General features: G+C 43.6%; 1 protein-coding gene across 1 annotated transcript in view; it reads right to left on the bottom strand.

Annotated features, from left to right (window-relative positions):
• bace1 (beta-secretase 1) overlaps nucleotides 1-20,232 on the bottom strand; it is a 133,666-nt gene that overhangs the window by 30,969 nt on the left and 82,465 nt on the right. The window contains exons 4-7 of the mRNA XM_072593338.1: nucleotides 9,811-9,948; nucleotides 5,839-5,973; nucleotides 5,103-5,204; nucleotides 605-754 (exon numbers count right to left, since the gene is read on the bottom strand). Coding sequence (XP_072449439.1) covers nucleotides 605-754; nucleotides 5,103-5,204; nucleotides 5,839-5,973; nucleotides 9,811-9,948 — 525 coding nt within the window. The remainder of the gene's footprint in view (nucleotides 1-604; nucleotides 755-5,102; nucleotides 5,205-5,838; nucleotides 5,974-9,810; nucleotides 9,949-20,232) is intronic.

The following is a 20,232-nucleotide window of genomic DNA, read 5'->3' as shown; positions in this document are numbered from 1 at the left end:
GCCTCTGGGATTCATTGCCACAGGACGCAGTGGAGGCCAGGACATTAAATGTGTTCAAGGCAGAGATCGATAAATTCTTGATCTTGCAAGGAATTACAAGTTATGGGGAGAATGTGGATAAGTGGTATTGAAATGCCCATCAGCCATAATTAAATGGCAGAGTGGACCCGACGGGCCAAATGGCCTTACTTCCACTCCTATGTCTTATGGTCTTATAACCCTCCCCAGCCATTTGTGGCTACACGAGAGGGCTTTAGGTTGTTAGTTTTAATGAATTTGTTAATTTAGCCCAAACATAGAGTTCACAACCAAAATTCTCACACAGAAGATCTATCTGGCTTGCACCGAATTTGACCTAAGTGAATAAATTATCTAAGATAACAGTAAGTTTAGAGTACACAACTTGAGTATTGTGTCTTGCACTCAGGACAATTCACAAGAATAGCAATTTAAGGGAAACACCTTTGGTATTCTTGAAAAGTGCCTGATGAGTGTAAGACGAAAGACTTCAACAAAATGTGTCATTTTTCAGCAGTATTAGAGAAAAATGAAGTCCATTGAATGTCAGAATTGAGAGGGGTAAACCCAGCTTGCATGCACTTACTTGCGGTAGAATAGTGATTTGGAAAGATTGATTAGTGGCCTCCCCCATGAGGTAGAGTGATATTGTTGGGAAGATGTGCCAGGGCGTGGTGCCAATCTGCCAGCAAACCAGCTGCTCACCCAACCAAAAACCATCCGGGAATTTCTCTGTCTGTCAAAAGAGGAAAAAAAAGTTAAAAACCATGAAGGTAACAATGAGGATCATGAATATTTCATTGTCCCAGATGCCCTCAATAAAGAGCAGATGTTGTACATGTTTTGAAACAGTGTTATTTATCATTTAAACATGCATTTGTGTGTTACATATATTAAGTTATTAAGGCACATGGGAGTCTGACCATGGTCAATTCTCAAGAGCTATTTGGCTCAAGATATCTATAAAGTACTTATAATCGTGCCCCAACTGTAGAGTATCTCTGATTCCATGCTTAGGAGAGACCCTTGTGGATATTCATGGCTCTGTGTTTTTTATTCATTCACAGTATGAGGGCATTGCTAGCAAGGCCAGTATTTATTGCCCATCCATAATTACTCAGAAAGCAGTTAAGAGTCAACTGCATCACTGTGCATCTAGAGTCATATGTTGGCCACATCAGGTAAGGAAACCAGATTTCTATTGAATTCAAATCCAACATCTGCCATGGCAGAATTTGAACCCAGGTCCCCAGAACATTATTGAGACTGGTAGTTCAGTCATAATACCATTAGGCCATCACCTTTGAGTATGAAGAGGAACTTCCTTAATCAGTCCCACTTTAACATATACTTCTTTTGTCTTTTCTTACAAGCACTGTCCAAGACTGTCGCTTATTTTTGTTTGTTTACAGGATGTGGCTGTCGCTGGCTGGGCCAGCATTTGTTATCCATCCCCAACTGTCCTTGAGAAGATGGTAGTGAGCCACCATCTTCACATTCTGCAATCCATGAAGGGGGAGAAGGGGAATGTCTGAGTGCTGTTGGAAAGGGAGTTCCAAGATACTTATCCAAAGTGACAGCAACATTGTTCCAACTCTGGGTGGTGTGTGACTTGAGGGGGACCTGTACAGTTCCATGCATCTGCCAACCTACTCCTTCCAGGTGGAAGAGGTCACTGCTTTGGAAAGCATGTTTGGAGGAGCCTTTGTGAGTTTCTACTCCTGAAACAGTTCCTGTGAAGTCACTTCCTGGATGCTTCCATCAAGACTGAAAACCCAGGTTCCGTAAATGTCAGTCATTTGATGTTTGAGACCAGCGCTCCTCATGGAGGAAACTAAGACCCCGGGGTCTCTCATTTAAAGCACAGATGGGGAGGAAATCCTTCCTTCAGAGAGACTTTAATGCTTGGAATGCTCTTCTCTATTAACAATGTCATCGAACGTAAGCATCTCCCCCCTATTGGCATTATGAGTCTATGTACAGCACATGGACAGCAGCAGTTCAAAAAAGCAGCTCACCAACACCTTCTCAAGGGCTACTACAGACAGCCAGCAACACTCGCAACCCATGAATGAATTTTTTTACATTCCATAATTGCACAGCCTTCTGAGAGAAAATAATTCTCCTCATCCTTGTCCTGAAAGTGTAATCCTCCTCACTTCATAACTGTCACCCCACCCCACACTGTTCTGGACTGACCCACGACAGGCAACATCCTTCCCATGTCCACCTTGTCAAGCCTTTTGAGAATATTATACACTCATTGAATGATGGTCTTCAGCTGATTCTCAGTAGCTATGCTGGTGAGGTCAAACTTGGGCAGTGTTTTTTGCTTGACCTCCTCCATCATCTACTGGTTTGATGAATACAGATCTAAAACCATTGCGCATTTAGAGAAGAGGTCTGCTCATATTTATGCAGCCCTTCTAACATCACCTTTAGCTAATTTACTAACATTCATGGAGTCTGCATGAAGCCCATTATTGTTCTTACAAAATTAGGAATTTTACCCTGGGGTACTGCTCATTCACTGACATAGTTTAGTCCACATGTGAGGACCTTGTGATTAGGCTGGCACTTCTAATTCAGAATCAGCTGCAAGTTTTTTTTTTCCCAGGGTTGGGGAATTGGGGACTAGAGGGCATCAGTATAAAGGTAAGAGAGGAAACAATAAAAGGGAACCCGAGGGGCAACATTTTTACACAGAGGGTGGTGTGCATATGGAATGAGCTGTCAGCGGAAGTGGTTGAGGTGGGTACATTAACAATATTTAAAAGGCATTTGGACAAATACATGTTTGGGAAAGGTTTAGAAGGACATGGGCCACGTGCAGGGAAATGGAGTTAGCGTTGATGGACATTTTGGCTGGCGTGGACCACTTCGGGCCAAAGGGCCTGTCTCCGTGCTGTAGAACTCTATGACTCTAAGTTTGGCCTCTTTCTTGTTCCCTGATTTCAGGATGGTTTCGTTCATTTACTCAGAAGTTACTTTTTAGTTTCTAATAATAGAATCAACCTTAAACTGTAAAGATGAACCAAAGCCTGAAAGGATGGAGAGTTCTCAGTACACCGAGATATTCCCTGATGTCATGAGCTGATTTTCTGACAACTAAACAGACAATCCATCAAAAATATTTGTCAGAATGAGAGTCTGTGACTTCAAGCCCATTGCGTTTGGGATTCATCGTTGTACTCAAGATAGTACTTCAAAAAATAATTCCTAACGGACTCAAATTCTGCCCAAAAATAGAATTTGCTGCACAGTTTCCCATTGCAGGAAATTATTTGATCTGCAGCTAATGAAAGCAACAAAGAACTTACATTTTTACAGCATTTCTCACAACCTAAGGTAGCTCCAAAGTGTTTTTATAGCCAATGATGTACTGTGTAAAGTTTAGTCACTGTTACAGGATTGAAAACATAGCAAACTTCCAGAAATAGCTATGTGATTATGGCCATTGCTCTCTCTCTCTTTGTGATATTGGTATTGAGACCAATATTGGCCAATTCACTGGAGAGAACTTCCCTGCTCTCCAGGAAACTGTGCAGTGACCTTTTTTCAAAAAAAGAGGCCAGATTGAACTTTGTATTAATGGCTCATCTGAAAGCTGCCATCTGTTCTGATAATTTGTTGCATTGTCATCAGTGGGAAGATTTAATGGGCATTTACTTTTCTCCATTGTTCCTACAAGTGCTGATGCATGGGTGTCCAGTTCCATGGGGACTGATGTCCTCCTATGTCTTGTTACATACATCTTCTTTTCAACATAACTGCAGCAGTCAGTGAACTGAGCTAGAGACTATGCACTGTACATGCAATCTCTGCCACTGCTGCTTTCAGACCAACTACAAGACAGGGGACTAGTACATCATATCTTGGATCAATGGTAACTGTGATTGACAGCAGTTTAAGACATGCCCCCTTAAATGTATATACACATCACATCTCACCCAAGTGCTGCTCGTCATTCACTAGAATCTGAATCTTGAGCGAACGTAATCAATTTTGAGAATCACCACATGTCAAAATCAACTTGAGAGAAGTCACAGAATTCCTATACTGTGGAAGCAGGCCATTCAGCCCATCAACTCCACAATGACCCTCCAAATCCTGGAGGGATCCCACCCAAATCCTGTCCCCTTTCCTATTCCTGCAGCGAATCCATCCAGCCTGCACACTACAGGACAATCTAGCATGACCAATCCACCTGACCTGCACATCTTTGGATTGTGGGAGGAAACTGCAGGACCCGGAGGAAACCCAGGCAGACATGGAGAGAATGTGCAAACTCCACACAGATAGTTGTCCGAAGGTAGAATCGAACCCAGATCCCTGGCGCTGTGAGGCAGAAGTGCTAACCACTGAGCCACCGTACCACCCTACTGTATGATGATCAAATGTGGTGACAGCAACAGAGGATACTCAGAGGACATTTAATTGAGAATGAACAAGATTATGATAGGTTTGAACGAGGTAGACAAAGGAGAAGCTGCTCCCATGACCTGATCATAGAGGGGCTAGGGGGTCACAGCTTTAAGGTTTTGGGGAGAGTTGCAGGAGGAGAATGTTTTTGGAACAGTTTATACTTATTGATCTGAAACTCACTGTTCACAAGTGTGGTGGATGTGGAAGTGATCAATAATTTCAAAAGGGAAATGTTTTGCGTACTCAATGGAAATAAATCTGCAAGCCCACGGGCTTCGATGGGGCTGGCTGGATTGCTCCATGTCAAGCCTTCTTCTGTGCACCTACTGACTCTGACATCACCTCCAAAATGGGGCCAATTATAGTATTTCCTTTGTTGCTTAGTTAAAGAATCATCTCACTCTGCAATTTAACCCAGATCTGTAAAATGACCTGCTGCAGCATCATTCACTTGTATGTGCCTTTGAAGAAATGAGGCCATTTGGCCCATGATGCCTGTGCTATCCAATCAGTCACACCCATTTCCTCTAGCACTACAAATGACTGACTTCACAGTTATAAATCTAAATATACCTTCCTTGAGGAGGAGGAATGGAGAGCAATAAGGGTCTTTCAAAAATTGCATCATCTTTCCTTCATTTTACAAAACAATACTTAACAGAAGACGCAGCTTTGATAGATTTCACTGCAGCTTGGAACACCTTCTTGGGCAGCCGAAGGTTCGTAGTCCCACTGTCCACGATGCTCTTGTCGTAGTTATACTGGAGAAAATCAAACATGAAATGGAATTCATTTTCAAGGCAAACACATAAGTGAGCTGTTCTGGAAACACAAGCAGCAGTGAGGATGGTAAATAAGGCGGTATCTGCTCGCTCTGCTTCTGTTAGTGAGATGCTGGAGGCAGAAAGGAACTTAATTGGTCAGGATGAAGGTGGGCCTGAAATGCAGCCCCATCCCCCAATACTGACCTGGGGTCTGGGTCACCCTGAGATCCTGGGACTTCAGTAAGTGTCCTCCCCAAGGGTGCTGCCGAGGGAAACATCTGCTGGCCACAAACTAAGTCTTACTAAGCGTGACTTCTGCCCGTGGGGTGCTGATTGCAGTGAAGGGCTTGCTCCTGGCCTTGCCACTGCCTTATTAGTCTGGGGTTTGGCAGACCTTCAGAAAAAAACAGAGGCAGCATATTTCCTCACTGCCTTCTTAGGTAGCAGAAGAGACATCTGACCCCTGGACAAGATTCCACCCATTGATGCTGTTCAGTCCCTGTCATTAAATCACAAATACATCGTACTCTAGTGAGAATAAGTTCCAATTCACAAGGTGATTACAGTGCACTTCGCACTGGGCTTGCTTCAGTGTGTGGGTCATGTGCTTCACTCTGTGGGTCTATCTCACCTCCTTACAGTCCAGGTTCAGGTCCTGTCCGTTGATCTCAATCTTCACTATAATGACCTCGTAATACCACTCCTTCCTGATTGGCGTAAACCAGATGTTGCCCAGATAAAGGGAAGAGTCAATGCCACCAATTATCTACAACATGATGGGAGAAATGGTTAAGAGCATTATGTAAAGCTGTCCCTAACTAACACTTACTGCTTAAACATATCTGCAAATATTACTCGTAGCTATTTAGGAATTCTTGTTCCTCAGATGGTTCAGAAACTGATCAGAATTGATTTATAAGAACAATTGTAGGTCAATCTGGCTCCTCAATCATGTTCTGCCTTTCCATCTGATCTTGGCCGCTCTGTATCTTAACACCATCTAATCCGTGCAAACTAAATGGTCTCGATTTCCATTCCTGCTCTGAATACTGGGTTAGCTGATATCAATCAAAGTTGCAGAGAAGCGAGTAAAAATCAGCTTTCCTTTGTCCGTGTATTGGGAGAAATTAAGGTTTCAAACCTTGGTGTCCAGTTAGCACAGAAACCTGGTGAGGAAGATAACAACCTCCCTCCAACCCGTGGTCAACTCACAGTTAAACTGAACAAGGCACCAGAAAGCAGCTGTCATCAGTGAAGTTATACCCCAGTTGCTGTCACCTTCTTTAGGAGATGAAATACCATCAGAAATAGCAGCAAGTGCTGACCCCCGTTCCCCTTGAGCCTGCTCCGCTATTTAATATATCATGGTTAATCTGCTACAAAAGTCCACTTTCCCATCTGATCTCTGTAAACTTTGATTTCTGTAAAACTCAAAAATCCATATTCCTCAGCCTTGAATTTAACCAATGACTGAGTGAAAGGAATCTCTTCTTATCCCAGCCTGAAATGCCTCACCCTCTATTTTCCTGAGGCCCAATGTCTAGACTTTCCAGGCAAGGGGTCCAGACTGTCGGTATTTCCCTTGTCAAACCCTGGCAGAATCTGATATATATCAATGATAAGCTAAGGTGGCTGAATAGCTGGTTTCTCTTACTGAGCAGTATAGGTTTGCTGAGGTTAACATAAACAACTCTCCTTCTCAACCTCCCTGCTTTGCCTGAGGAACGGTGACCCTCAGGGTAAACCACTGCCAGTAGATTGTCTCTAATGAGATAGCAGCCCTATGGACTGGTAGAAGTTTGATGACTTCACCTGAAAGCTCATTTAACGCAATCTCCTCTCGTCCTCCAGCACTCTCTTTCCAAGCAATGGTATCTGTCTTATAGAAACTAGCAGACAAAGACAGTAACATTAAAAACTCCTGGTCTGCTTTGTCAGAGGGCTAGAATTATAATCTACCTTTTTCGGAGAGATGGTAATGGATTTCAGTTTGAGTTAACTGCAATTTTCTTTTCCTTTCTGAGCTACAAAGCAGAGTTGTGTGCTGACATCCGCAACACACATTATCAGGTGAAGGCCTCACTCACATGACCTTATGGAATTTGACACATATAGAGCCACAAATATTCTTGTCACGAAGTATGAGACCTGCAGATGTTTCTGTTTCCAGTATCTTGACTGTTTTTCAAGTTTTGTTTTAGCAATTTCTTCAATGACAAGACCATACCTTATCAGGGAAATCCAGGCAGTTACAAAAATAAAAAAATGCTGAAAATGTTCAACAGGTCTGGCAGCGTTTGCAGAGAAAAACAGAATTAATATTTCAGGCCAATAACCTTTCTCACTCCACAGAAGCTGCCTGACCTGTTAAGGTTTTTATTTCTTTATTCCGTCATGGGGGCTGAACATCGTAGGGTCAGCATTTATTATCCATCCCTAATTACCCCTGAACTGAGCGGCTCACTCAGCCCTTTCAGGGGGTAGATAAGAGCCAATCAGGTTAATGTGGGTTTGGAGTTACATGTAAACCAGACGAGGTAAAGAGAGGCAGGAGGCTGGAAGAACACAGCAAGCCAGGCAGCATCAGGAGGTGGAGAAGTCGACGTTTTGTGTGTAACCCTTCTTCAGGACTCGGGGTGGGCATGGGGGGAGCCGCAGACAAAGGGGGTGGCGGAGGCAGGGTGGTGAAGTGGGATAGGTGAAGACAGGTAGAGGGTACAACCTAGTTGGTCAATGGGAGGAATGAATCCAGTTGGTGACAGGGCGCAGTGGAAGGGAGGGGAAGGGAGTCAGGGGATGGGAGGGGAGGTTATTTGAAAGTGGAGAACTCGATGTTGAGTCCTCTGGGCTGTAGGCTGCCCAGGTGGAAGATGAGGTGTGGTTCCTCCAAACTGCGGTGTGGTTCATTGTGGCAATGGAGGAGACCAAGGATGGTCATGTCAGAAAGGGAATTGAAATGGACGGTGATTGGGAGGTCCGGTCAGCCCCCGTGGGCCTGACTGCAATGCTTGGTGAGCTGTTCCCTAAGTTTACGCTCGGTCTCCCCAATGTAGAGAAGACCACATAGGGAGCATCTGATGCAGTAAACAATTTTGGAAGAGAGGCAGGTGAACCTCTGTCTCACCTGGAAGGACTGTTTGGAGTCTGGATGGAGCTGGGGTGGGTGGGGTACTGGCAGGTTTTACATGTTTTCCAGTTGCAGGAGAGGGTACTGGGGGGTTCAGGGGAAGGGGGTTGGTGGGGAAAGTGGCACGAGCCGAGGACTGTCGAAGGTAACCACCTTGAGAGGGGAAGATGTTCTTGCTGGTGGGATCTAGTTGGAGTTGGCAGAACTGTTTAAGGATGATACATTGGATGCAGAGACTGGTGGGGTGGTAGGTGAGGACAGGGGGACTCTGTCTTTATTGCGTTTGTTGAATGGGAGGGGGTTAGACCAGTTGAATGGGGAATGGAGGTGGTAGGGTGGAGGGCTCTCTGGATGTACACCTGTTCCACTTGCAGGGACCAAACTTTAACTTAGGTAATTTTTTGCCGAGCATCGCAGCTGGGCCCACAGGAGCCAAATGGACTTCCCAATCACTGCCCATTTCAATTCCCATTCCCACCCCTTTCCAACATGACCATCCTTGGGATCCTCCATTGCCACAACGAACCAAACTGCAGATTGGAGGAACGACACCTCATTTTCCACCTGGGCAACCTACAGCCCAGAGGACTCAACACTGAGTTCTCCAACTTTAAATAACCTCCCTTCCCATTCTCCAACTCCCTTCTCAGCCCCTCCCCCTCCCTTCCACTGCACCCTGTCAGATTCATTCCTCCCATTGACCAACCAGGTCATATCCTCTACCTGTCTTCACCCATCCCACTTTACCACCCTTCCCCCGGCACCCCCTTTATCTGCAGCTCCCCCCCACACCCACCCCCAGTCCTGAAGAAGGGTTACACCCAAAACGTCGACTTCTCCACCTCCTGATGCTGCCTGGCTTGCTGTGTTCTTCCAGCCTCCTGCCTGTCTACTTTGGATTCCAGCATCTGCAGTTTTTTTTCCTTAAAGGGCACTGATGAAGCAGGTGGATTTTTACAACAACCAGTGGTAGTTTCATGGTCACAATTACCGAGACTAGCGGTCAATTCCAGATTTATGTATTCAATTTAAATTCTGCCAGCCACCATCGTCAGACTTGAACTCATATCCTGAAGTTTCCTCATGAAGGGCTTTTGCCTGAAACATCGATTTTCCTGCTTCTCAGATGCTGCCTGACCTGCTGTGTTTTTCCAGCGCCACTCTAATCTTGAATTCATATCCCCAGAGTGAGTGCCCAAGCACTCTAGATTATTCTTCCTGTGATATTAATCAGCACTACGCTACCATCCCCTCCAAGTGCTCCTGATGTTTTTGTCTTTATTTCAAATTTCCAGCATCCAACAGCATCTTCCGTTTTCTAAGCTTAGGCTGTGCCTGGAGGAGTAAGGAAGATTATACATGTTCACAGAACAGTGGACCCCTGAGGCATTTAACTGCCAGTTGGGTCTGAACACAAAAGGTGCAGGGGTGGGGTTGGGTTCAAGGGTGGGTAGGGCTGGAGTTTGCTGCACTCACCATGCTCCCTCCCACAGATGATGCAGATTCTGAGTCATTCAAAGAGAAGCCTGTTCCACAAAGCTGCAGTGAGAAGAGGTTGGGCACCTGAGTCTGCTTCACCAGCGAGTCAAAGAACGGCTCCAGGGTTTCGTCAGGCTGTGGAGATATTAATGGAGTAAGACCCAGTCAGAGAGCAACTCAACACTGAAGCTATTCCTCCTTTAAAAGTAAATTAATTGAAGCCAAAATCAGCTTTACACTGTGCAAACTGATCATAAATGACAATTAAAACTTCCCAAACTGTGATAGGAGCGTATGAATGGAGATAGGAACGGGTCACGAAACCCTCTAACACATTATGTCATTCATTGAGACTAGACCAGGTTGGTATCAGCAACTAAACTTCATTTCCATAGAATCCCTACAGTATGAAAGCAGGCCATTCAGCCCATCGAGTCCATATCGACTCTCCAAGACCCACACCCCCACTCAATCCTTGTAACCTTGCATTTCCCAAGGCTAATTGGCCCAACCTGCACTTCCCTGGATGCGATGGGCAATTTAGCATGGCCGACCACCTAACCTGCACATCTTTGGACCAGAACAGCTCTAAACAAGCAAAGATTCATTGGTTTTTCTGTGCCTGTAAGATATGAGGAGATTAGTACAAAAATGGATCAGTGGAAAGATAGGAATGTTCGCTGGGTTAAACGTAAAAGAAAGCAACAGTAAGAACATGAATTGTGGGTATGTGAGAGCACAGCTTCCTGTCTGTCAGATTTTGGGAAACGTTTATCAAAATGTTTATTTTTCAATGTATTTTCTAACTCTGCCTTGGATTACAGCTGAGACTGGCTCGTGGATTTGATCAGGTTTGGGAATTTTGCTACCTACTTCTAGTCTCAGTAAAAGTGTTGCCTTTTTAAATGAAGAAGTTTTTGGGAGCAGGTATATCATAAGATCACTGTCTCATGAGACAAAGTATTGCATCCCAGTACCTGCGCAGAGAATTTTCAAACAGTAATAAGGACTCCTCTGAAGGGAATATCACATTCTAGAACAGCTGTAGTAACACTAGACATTTGTAAGAAATAGTACCAAAACTGCAAAAAACAATAATCTCATGAAAATCAGAGAGGAGGAATTTAATTTCCAAAACCAACAATAATGTACCAAATTTGGAAATGATATAAAATATCAATGTAGGTAATGCAGATTCAGTTTCTTTCCTGTGCTATATGTCATGCAGTCTTTAATCTGATTGCATTGACCTGTTTAGAATCACCTATCTCAGCTACGTTGCAAATTTGGGGCACAAAGTTGCGCAGAAATTCTCCAAGATGTGCAAACTCACCTTGATGTCAAAAGGGTGACAGGGAAAGTATTCAAGATGAATGAGTTACTATCAATATCAAAAGATCACAGACAAAAGCCCAGCCTGGGAATTTCAACCGTCCTGTATAGAGTCCAAGAATCATACAGTGTGGAAACAGGCCCTTCAGCCCAGCACATCCATGCTGACTAGGTTTCCTAAACTGAACTAATCCCATTTACCTGCATATGGCTCATATCCCGCTAAACCTTTCCTATCCATGTACTTATCCAAATGTTTTTTAAAATGTTGTAATTGTACCCACCTCTACCACTTCCTCTCACAGCTGGTTCCCTATATGAACCACCCTCTCTGTGAAAATGTTACCCCTCAGGTCCCCTTTACATCTTTCCCCTCGCGCCTTAAACCGTTGCCCTCAAGTTTTAGACTTCTCTACCCTGGGAGAAAGACCTTAACTATTCACCCTATCCATGCCCATCATCACTTTATAAACCTCTACAAAGTCACCCCTCAGCCTCATACTCTCCAGGGAAAGAAGTCTTAGTCTATCCAGCCTCTCCTCATAACTCAAACAAAATGTATATGGGGTACAACTGAATGTAAGGTGTTGGATCTACACCTCTTAGCTTCAATCATTTTGATATTGAGGAAATGTTACAATAGGGAGTGAGTGGCCAGATGTAAGGATATAGGAAATAGCAGCTTGCATGGTCTGTTTGTGGTTGCACTACTGCCTTGTAACATTCTGGTTGACCTTCCACTGTTTCACTTTCTGTCACATCCCCACAAGCTGTGGTTCCCAAAATTCTACCAATGTCATGAATACAAGGTCTAGAACAAAGAACAATACAGCACAAGAACAGGCCCTTCGCCCTCCAAGCCTGTATTGACACATTTTGCCCTTCATATTAAAAGTGTCTTCACTAGGGGATCCATACCCCTCTATTCCCTTCCTATTCACGTATTTGCTCTTGAATGCTGCTATTGTGTGTGCTTCCACCACCTCGTCTGGCAGCGAGTTCCAGGCATTCACCACCCTTCGTGTGAAAAACTTGTCTCACACATCTCTTTTAAACATTCCCCCCTCGCACCTTGAACCTGTGTCCCCTAGTAATTGACCTGTGCACCCTGGGAAAAAAGCCTCTTACTTTCCATTCTATCGATGCCATTCACAATCTTATAAACTTCTATCAGGTCATCACTCAACCTCCTGCGCTCCAGTGAAAACAAACTCAGTCTATCCAATCTTCCTTCAGAACTAAAATCCCCCATACCAAGCAACATCCTGGTAAACCTTTTCTGTACTGTCTCCAAAGTATCCACATTCTTCTGGTAGCGCGATGACCCGAACTGTATGCAATATTCCTAGTGTGGCTTAACTAAACTTCTATAAAGCTGCAGCATAACTTGGCTATCCTTATACTCAAAGCCTTTTCTGATGAAGGCAAGCATGCCATTGGCCTTTTTTACTACTTTATCTACCTGTGTTGCCACCTTCAGTGATCCGTGGGCCTGCACACCCAGATCCCTCTGCATATCAATACTCTGAAGGGTTCTGCCATTCACTGTATAATTTCCACCTGTACTTGACCTTCCAATGCCTATCACCTCATACGTGTCCAGGTTAAATTCCATCTGCCATTTTTCTGCCCATGCCTCCAACTGATCTATATCCTGCTGCATCTTCTGACAATCCTCTTCATTATCTGCAACTCCAGCAGTCTTTGTATCGTCCAAAAACTTACTAATTAGACCAGCTATGTTTTCCTCCAAATCATTTATGTAGATCATGAACAGCAGAAGTCCCAACACTGATCCCTGTGGAACACTATTAGTCACAGCCCTTCTAAAAAGCATCTTTCTACCACTACCCTCTGTCTCCTATGACTAAGCCAGTTCTGTAACCAGCTTGCCAGCTTACACCTGATACCATATGACTTCACCTTTTGTACCAGTCTACCATGAGGGACCTTGTCAAAGGCTTCACTGCAGTCTAGTAAAGTAACCATAGTCTCAGAGCACCATACTCTCATTAGAAAGAGATGACTGGTAGGGAGTTTAACATGAGGGTCACTATACTTCAGGTGAGGTCAAGAAGGCAGGACCTCTGTGGTGACCTCAGCCAATACAGGACTTAAAATCATCAAGTCATACAGCATGGAAACAGACCATTCAGTCCAAGTCCTCAAACTAAACCAGTCCCACCTGCCCACACACTGCCCATATTCCTCTAAACCTTTCCTATTCATGGAGTTATCCAAATATCTTTTAAACTTTGTAACTGTATTTGCATCCACCTGTTCCTCTAGTAGTTCATTCCACACATGAATCACTCTGTGTAAAAAAGGTTCCCCTTCATGTCTTTTTAAAATTTTTCTCCACTCACCTTAAAAATATGTCCCCTAGCTTTGAACTCCCCCACCTTGCTATTCACCTAATCTATACCCCTCATGGTTTTATAAACCTCTATAAGGTCACCCCTCAACATCCTATGCTCCAGTGAAAGAAGTCTCAGCCTACCCAATGTTTTTTTATAACTCAAACCCTCCATTCCTGGCAACAAACTGGTAAATCATTTTGAAATCCTTTCTAATTTAATAATATCCTTGCCACAGTAGTGTGACCAGAACTGCACACAATACTCCAGAACATCCTGTACAACCTCAACATGATGTTCCAAAGGACTGAGCAATGAAGGCAAGGTTGCTAAACATCTACTTAATCACATTGCCTACCTGTGACGCAAACTTCAAAGAATTATGTACCTGAACCCCTAGGTCTCTCTGTTCTGCAATACTGCCCAGGGCCCTACATGAACAAATAGTGTTGATATTACACCTTATTATGCACCAGCCATCCAGCCAACTGAGCTAATCAACACCTGGCATGACTATAAACATACACAATAACCACGCAATCATCTCTCGCTCTGCAGGAGTGCATTCCAAAGACTCTCAACTTCTGCATGAAAAGATGTTTCCCTATTTCAATCCTAAAGGGCTGAGCCCTTATTCTGAAAGCGAGACCCCTATTCTAGACTTCTTAGCCAGCATCTACCCTACCAGATCATGCAGTAATGCTATCCATTTAAATGAGATTTCTTATGATTTCTAAACTCCATCAAGTTTCGGCCCATTCTACTCAATAAGACAATGCAGGAATCATTTTATTGAACTTTTGTTGCACCCCTCATCTCCTCCACTTCACCACCAACCCAACCCCACAAAACCTCAGGTTTTCCTCAGGTAAGGAGACCAAAACTGTCAATGTTAGCCCAAAGGTAGACATACCAAACCTCAATATAACTGCAGTAAGACTTCTCTACACTTTTACCTCCTGACACTTTTACGTCTATTTATGTCGAGGCTAATGTGCCTAATGCTTTCTGAGTTATTTGCTTTGCTTTCATGTTAATTTGCTGTGATTCATGGACAAGGACCCCCAAATCTGTCTGAACACTAGGCTATAGATCTCTACAGCCTCCCAAGGGTGACATGGTGGCTTAGTGGTTAGCACTATTGCCTCACAGTGCCAGGGACCTGGGTTCAATTCCAGCCTTGGGTAACTGTCTGTGTGGAGTCTGCACATTCTCCCTGTATCTGTGAGGGTTTCCTCCCACAGTCCAAGGATGTGCAGGTTAGGTGAATTGGTCATGCTAAATTGCCCATTGTGTTCAGGGATGTGTAAGCTAGGTGCATTAGTCAGGGGTAAATATAGGGGAATGGATCTGGGTGGGTTACTCTTCAGAGGGCTGTTGGGCTGAAGGGCCTGTTTCCACACAGTAGGAATTTTAATTCTCTACCTTGTCTATCCATCATAGAGAGCGATTGATCAGAATTCAAGAAAGGACACTATAAGAAAAGCCCACTTGATGCATTATTCCTCACATTGCATCCTTTTGAGCTCTACTACCACATGGTTTAAGCCTTCAGAGAATGTTGGTTTCAGTATTGCTTTCTCATTCATCAAAAATTATCATCCCTCACGGTCTCTCCGTCCTCAATCTCTATCCCACACAGACGAATGAAGGAGATAATTGTATTTGATCATGTTTAATTTTAAATATTGTAAATGTAATTTAAAATGCTTTTAGCCAACACATCTAAATAAATTCCAATCTTTCTGCAGGACTAATGACCAATGTACATAACTGATCAAACATAACAGACTAACCAGGAAAGACAAGTCTGTCACATGTGGTTAAGTTCTGTTATTGTTGTATGTATTTATACTGTGTAAGCTATAAAGCTGTGAACATTGTAACATTCAGGGAACACGCAGCTCCAAAGCTTTGCTGCATCTGAATTCCAATCTCTACTCAATTCAAGCCTACCCGGAAAACAAATGGGAACTTTGGCCAAGTTTTCAAAGGGTCATACAAAACAGTTCAAAGGTCGCTGAAGAAGGGTTCAGGATCCATGGAGTGGTTGGAAAAAGAGAGGGGGTGAGGAGCAGGTTCTTTGCAGAGAAGTGCAGTGCTGAGCTCAGCTATTGAGAAGTTACTGGATCTTGCGAAGTTGGGGCTTAGGAAGAAGAGCAGCTTACCAACTTTGTGCAGTTCAGACTCAGGACAACTGAAGGCTGGAATCAAACTCAGGTCCCTGGCGCTGTGAGGCAGGAGTGCTAACCATTGTACCACCATGTTCTGATCCCAGGGAGGTAGCTCCAAAGGTAGGTCTTTGACAGATGAGAATTGGAATATCCTGTACAGGTTAAATGAGATTTGGAGAACCACAGTTTCATGACTGAATGAGGTTGAGGGAGTTGATGAAAAATACAAGCTTTTGACTGCACTGCGATCTAATGTACTCTGTGAAGTGCTCAACTGTGCAGGATGGCATGGTGTCTCAGTGGTAAGCACTGCTGCCTCACAGCACCAGGGACTTGGATTCAATTCCACCCTTGGGCGACTGGCTGTGTGGAGTTTGCACATTCTCCCTGTGTCTGCTTGGGCTTCCTCCCAGTCCAAAGATGTGCAGGTCAGGTGGATTGGTCGTGGGAAATGCAGCCTTATGGTAGGGCTCTGGGTGGGATGCTCTTTGGAGGGTTGCTGTGGGCTGAATGGCCTGCTTCTACACTGTAGGATTCTATGTAAAAATCAAGTTCGTCTATTACCCACATTTAACTTAAATGTGGTTGTCTGGTCTGAGACCACAATTCATTTTCCTTCTAACTTGAAACAAAGAAAGAAAGCTTCTGCAAGACTCTTACTGAAATGTTAACATAACTGTACAATTGTTATTTTTTCACTGCTGAACAACTCAGGGGAATGGTTGAAGCATCATGAAATTATGCAAACATCAACAGTTTACCTGCATGCTTTATTCACAGTTTGATTGGAGCTTTCAAATAAATATCTGTAACATTGAAGATTACCATGGCAGAATTCCAAGTCAGCTTAAACGTGAACTTCAGATTCCATTTCTATGGGTTCACTGAAGATTTCCACCAATATTGTTTTGTGAAGCTTCTTTCATCCAAAGGTTTTATTTATTCATTTCCGAGATGTGGATGTTACTTGGAAGGCCAGTAATTGTTGCCCACCCGTAAGTGCCGTTGAGAAATGGGTGGTGAGTTTCCTTCTTGGACCACTGTACAGGGAAAATACACCAGGGAGTTCCAGGATTTTGACCCAGTCAAAATGATGGAACAGCAAAATAGTTCCAAAATAGGATGGTGTGTGAGTTGGAAAGCAATTTGCAAATTGTAGTGTTCCCATGGGTGTGCTGTTCTTGGTAGAGGTGAAGATTTGGAAAGTGCTACCAAAGAATGTGATTGCACTGGGTTGGTGGGGGGGGTACAAAGCAAATTCACCAGGATGTTGTGTGGGATGGAGCTTTTCAGAGATGAAGAGAGGCTGGATAAGCTCAAGTTGTTTTCTTTGTAGAAGAAAAGGTTGAGGTGGAAATGGAGCAGAGGATGGTGCAGCCTGATAGACGTTTATGACATTACGAAGGGGCCTGAACAAGGTGAATAGAAAGCAAAAACAGAAATTGCTGGAAAAGCTCAGCAGGTCTGGCAGCATCGGTGAGGCTTTGGAAATCAGAGTTAACGTTTCAGGTCCAGTGACCCTTCCTCAGATGGAGTCAGAGGGAAATGGAGGGGAAACCATGTTTCAGTGGGATGAGGTTGTTCTAGTGTGGAAAAGTGTGGCGCTGGAAAAGCACAGCAGATTAGGCAGCATCCAAGGAGCAGGTGAGTCGACGTTCACATCCAAACACATTCCTGATGAAGGCTTATACCTGAAATGTTGACTCTCCTGCTCTTTGGATGCTGCCTGACCTGCTGTGCTTTTCCCGTGCCACCCTTTTCATCTCTTGACTCTCCAGCATCAGCAGTCCTCACTTTCTCCTCCTTCCTGAGGGTTGTGCCAGCTTGGCTGAATTGAAGAGATAAAGTTCCTTGGGAGAAATCCAATGAGCTGGAGGATGTGGTGGAACTAGGGGGTGTAGGTCAGCTCTAAGCCAGTATGTGGCAGTGCTGATGGAGACAGAGGTCGAGAGGATGCTGATGGCAATACATGGCACTGAGTGTGGATCTCAGGATACAGTGAGAGCAGCTGTCTGAGGAGTGTTGTACGTCATCGAGATACCTGAGATCCCTCGTGGACTCAAAACGCAAAGGATGAAACTTCAGTCAGAATCCACGTGGGGTGAGTCTGAGCTGGGGACAGTTACTGAGGAATGAGATATGGCTGTGGAAACGAGTTTTGGCAAAGACTTTGTCAAATACTAGGAGAGAAAACGAAAGTAACAATGGCGAGCAAGCAGAAAGGCTAGACTGGAAATCCTGTCAGAGAGAGGAGCAGAACCTCTCTGAGGTGGAAGGGATCTGACAGTGAGTTAAACACTAAAATAAAACAAATAACTGTGGATGCTGGAGATCTGAACTAAGAACAGAAATTGCTGGAGAAACTCAGCAGATCTGGCAGCATTTGTGAAAAAAGCAGATAACATTTCGAGGCTGGTGACTCTTCATCAGCATGAAAACTCTACATCTCCAATTTAATGGAATTATGTAGTATATTGCAAATTTCTTTTGTGCAACATATATCCACTGTTCTTCAGTTGTTTATGCAGCTTTCTGATTAGCAGCAGAAGAGACAGTTGCTAACGAGAACTAACCAGAAAGCTACATAAACAATTTAAGAAGTGACTTGTAGCTTTAAATGGACATGTGATGAGGTCGTTATACAGAAAGAAGAGACTAACTTGTTAAACAGCTTTGAAATCTGGCAAGAGAATGGAAAGGATCAGTTCAACAGAAAACAAAACAAAGGATGAAGCACCTTTGAGGGTTAATGAACATGGAAGTAATTACAAATAGAGAGGTTGGTAGATTACATCTTAAAACAAAATAGACTTCAAATAGAAGTGACAGAGAGAAGATTTCAGGCAGAAGAGAGGGAGAATATCAATGTTGGAAGCCTACAAGGAAATGGTGTTTTGATAGAATCATAGAATCCCTACAGTGTAGAAGCAGGCCATTCGTCCCATTGAGTCCACACTGACTTGCTGAAGAGTGCCTCATCCAGGCCCACCCCTTTACCCTATCTGTGTAACCCCACACTCACCCATGGCTAATCCACCTAACCTACATAACCCTGAACACTGTGCAATTTAGTGTGGTCAATCAACCTAACTTGCACATCCTTGGACGTTTAAATAATGTATAGATTAAATAAAGGACCAAAATAATGGAAAAATTAATGGATAAGTAACATTGAAATAATAAATGGTTTTAAACAATGTTAGGGTCACACAGAGTTTTCACAGCATGGAAAAGGCCCTTCGGCCCATTATGTCTACAGTAGTCACCAAATATCTATTTATTTTAATCCTATTTCCCAGGACTTGGTCTGTGCCCTTGTATGTTGTCACCTTACAAGTGCTAATCTCAATACTTCTTAATTGTCTCTATCGCCCCTGTAGACATTTAGTTCCAGATACACACCATCCTCTGGGTTAAAGAAAACCTCAAATCTCCCCTAAAACGCCTGCTCTTTACCTTAAAATTGATCCCTGTGTTTATTAATCCATCTACTAATAAGAGACCTTTTTCCCTATCGACCCTGTCCAAGCTCCTTATAACTTTATACACCTCAATCAGGACCACCTCAGTCTTTCAGGTTTGAAGGATACACAAGCCAGCCTATTTTTTCATCTAACCAACCTATTCAGAGATGGTATTAAACACCTCTGGAGCAGGTGGAACTTCAGCCTATACCTCATTCCTAAATCACTCTTGCCCAGGCAACATTAATCTCCACTGCACCCTCTCTAGTGCAATCACATCCCTCTCTACTGTAGAGACCCGACTGCACACAGTGCTCCAACTCTGGCCTAACTAACTAACATTCCCAGCAAGCTGAATGCATGCATTGGTTGCACAGCATTCAGAGATAGTCGTGCACTGCAACAATATGCTGCATACAAACAGACATGGCAGCGATCTTTGAGGGACTGGCACATGTTGTACACTCAGAGAGTTTCAGGTCAACATTGTTTCTGTCAGATCAATCTTAGTGAGCAGCACCGAAAAAATCACACAGATTCAATCAGAACATCATCGATAAATTAATCCCAGCTCATACAATTCCATACTATTTTATTACTTTTCACAATATACAACCAATTATAAAAATAATAAAAACTAAAACTAAACCTAATTCAATTCACTGACTCCCACACACTACTACTGAAGCCCAGCTGGGTGAGATGAGACATAGTCCACAGAGAAAAAGAACAAAGCTACCTTACTCCCATAATAAAATACCTGATACAATAGCACAAATAAAAACTTAGAAATGAACTTTCCACTGTGGGAATTTATTTCTCTCTCATCTAGTTTCTTCTGTCCTCAATCTTTTGCCCTCAGTTTCTCTATATGCCCCCAGCACCTGATGGATTCCTCTCTCTCTCTCCCCCAGTTTGTTTTATTCTCTCTCCCTCACTCTCTTACTCTCAGGACTTAAGGTGTTTGCAAGCCATTGGCTCTGACCCCATTATTCCACAACCAGCAATATGTTTCTATATAATGGGTAGGGATGGGTACTTGAAGAGTTGATTTGAAGACACCATAGCCAGGATACTGTACATGAATACACA

This window comes from Chiloscyllium punctatum, chromosome 23, assembly GCF_047496795.1.
Source record: "Chiloscyllium punctatum isolate Juve2018m chromosome 23, sChiPun1.3, whole genome shotgun sequence".
NCBI classification, from domain to species: domain Eukaryota; kingdom Metazoa; phylum Chordata; class Chondrichthyes; order Orectolobiformes; family Hemiscylliidae; genus Chiloscyllium; species Chiloscyllium punctatum.
Note: the sequence above shows the minus strand (reverse complement) of the source record. Positions and strands in the feature narration are given on the sequence as shown.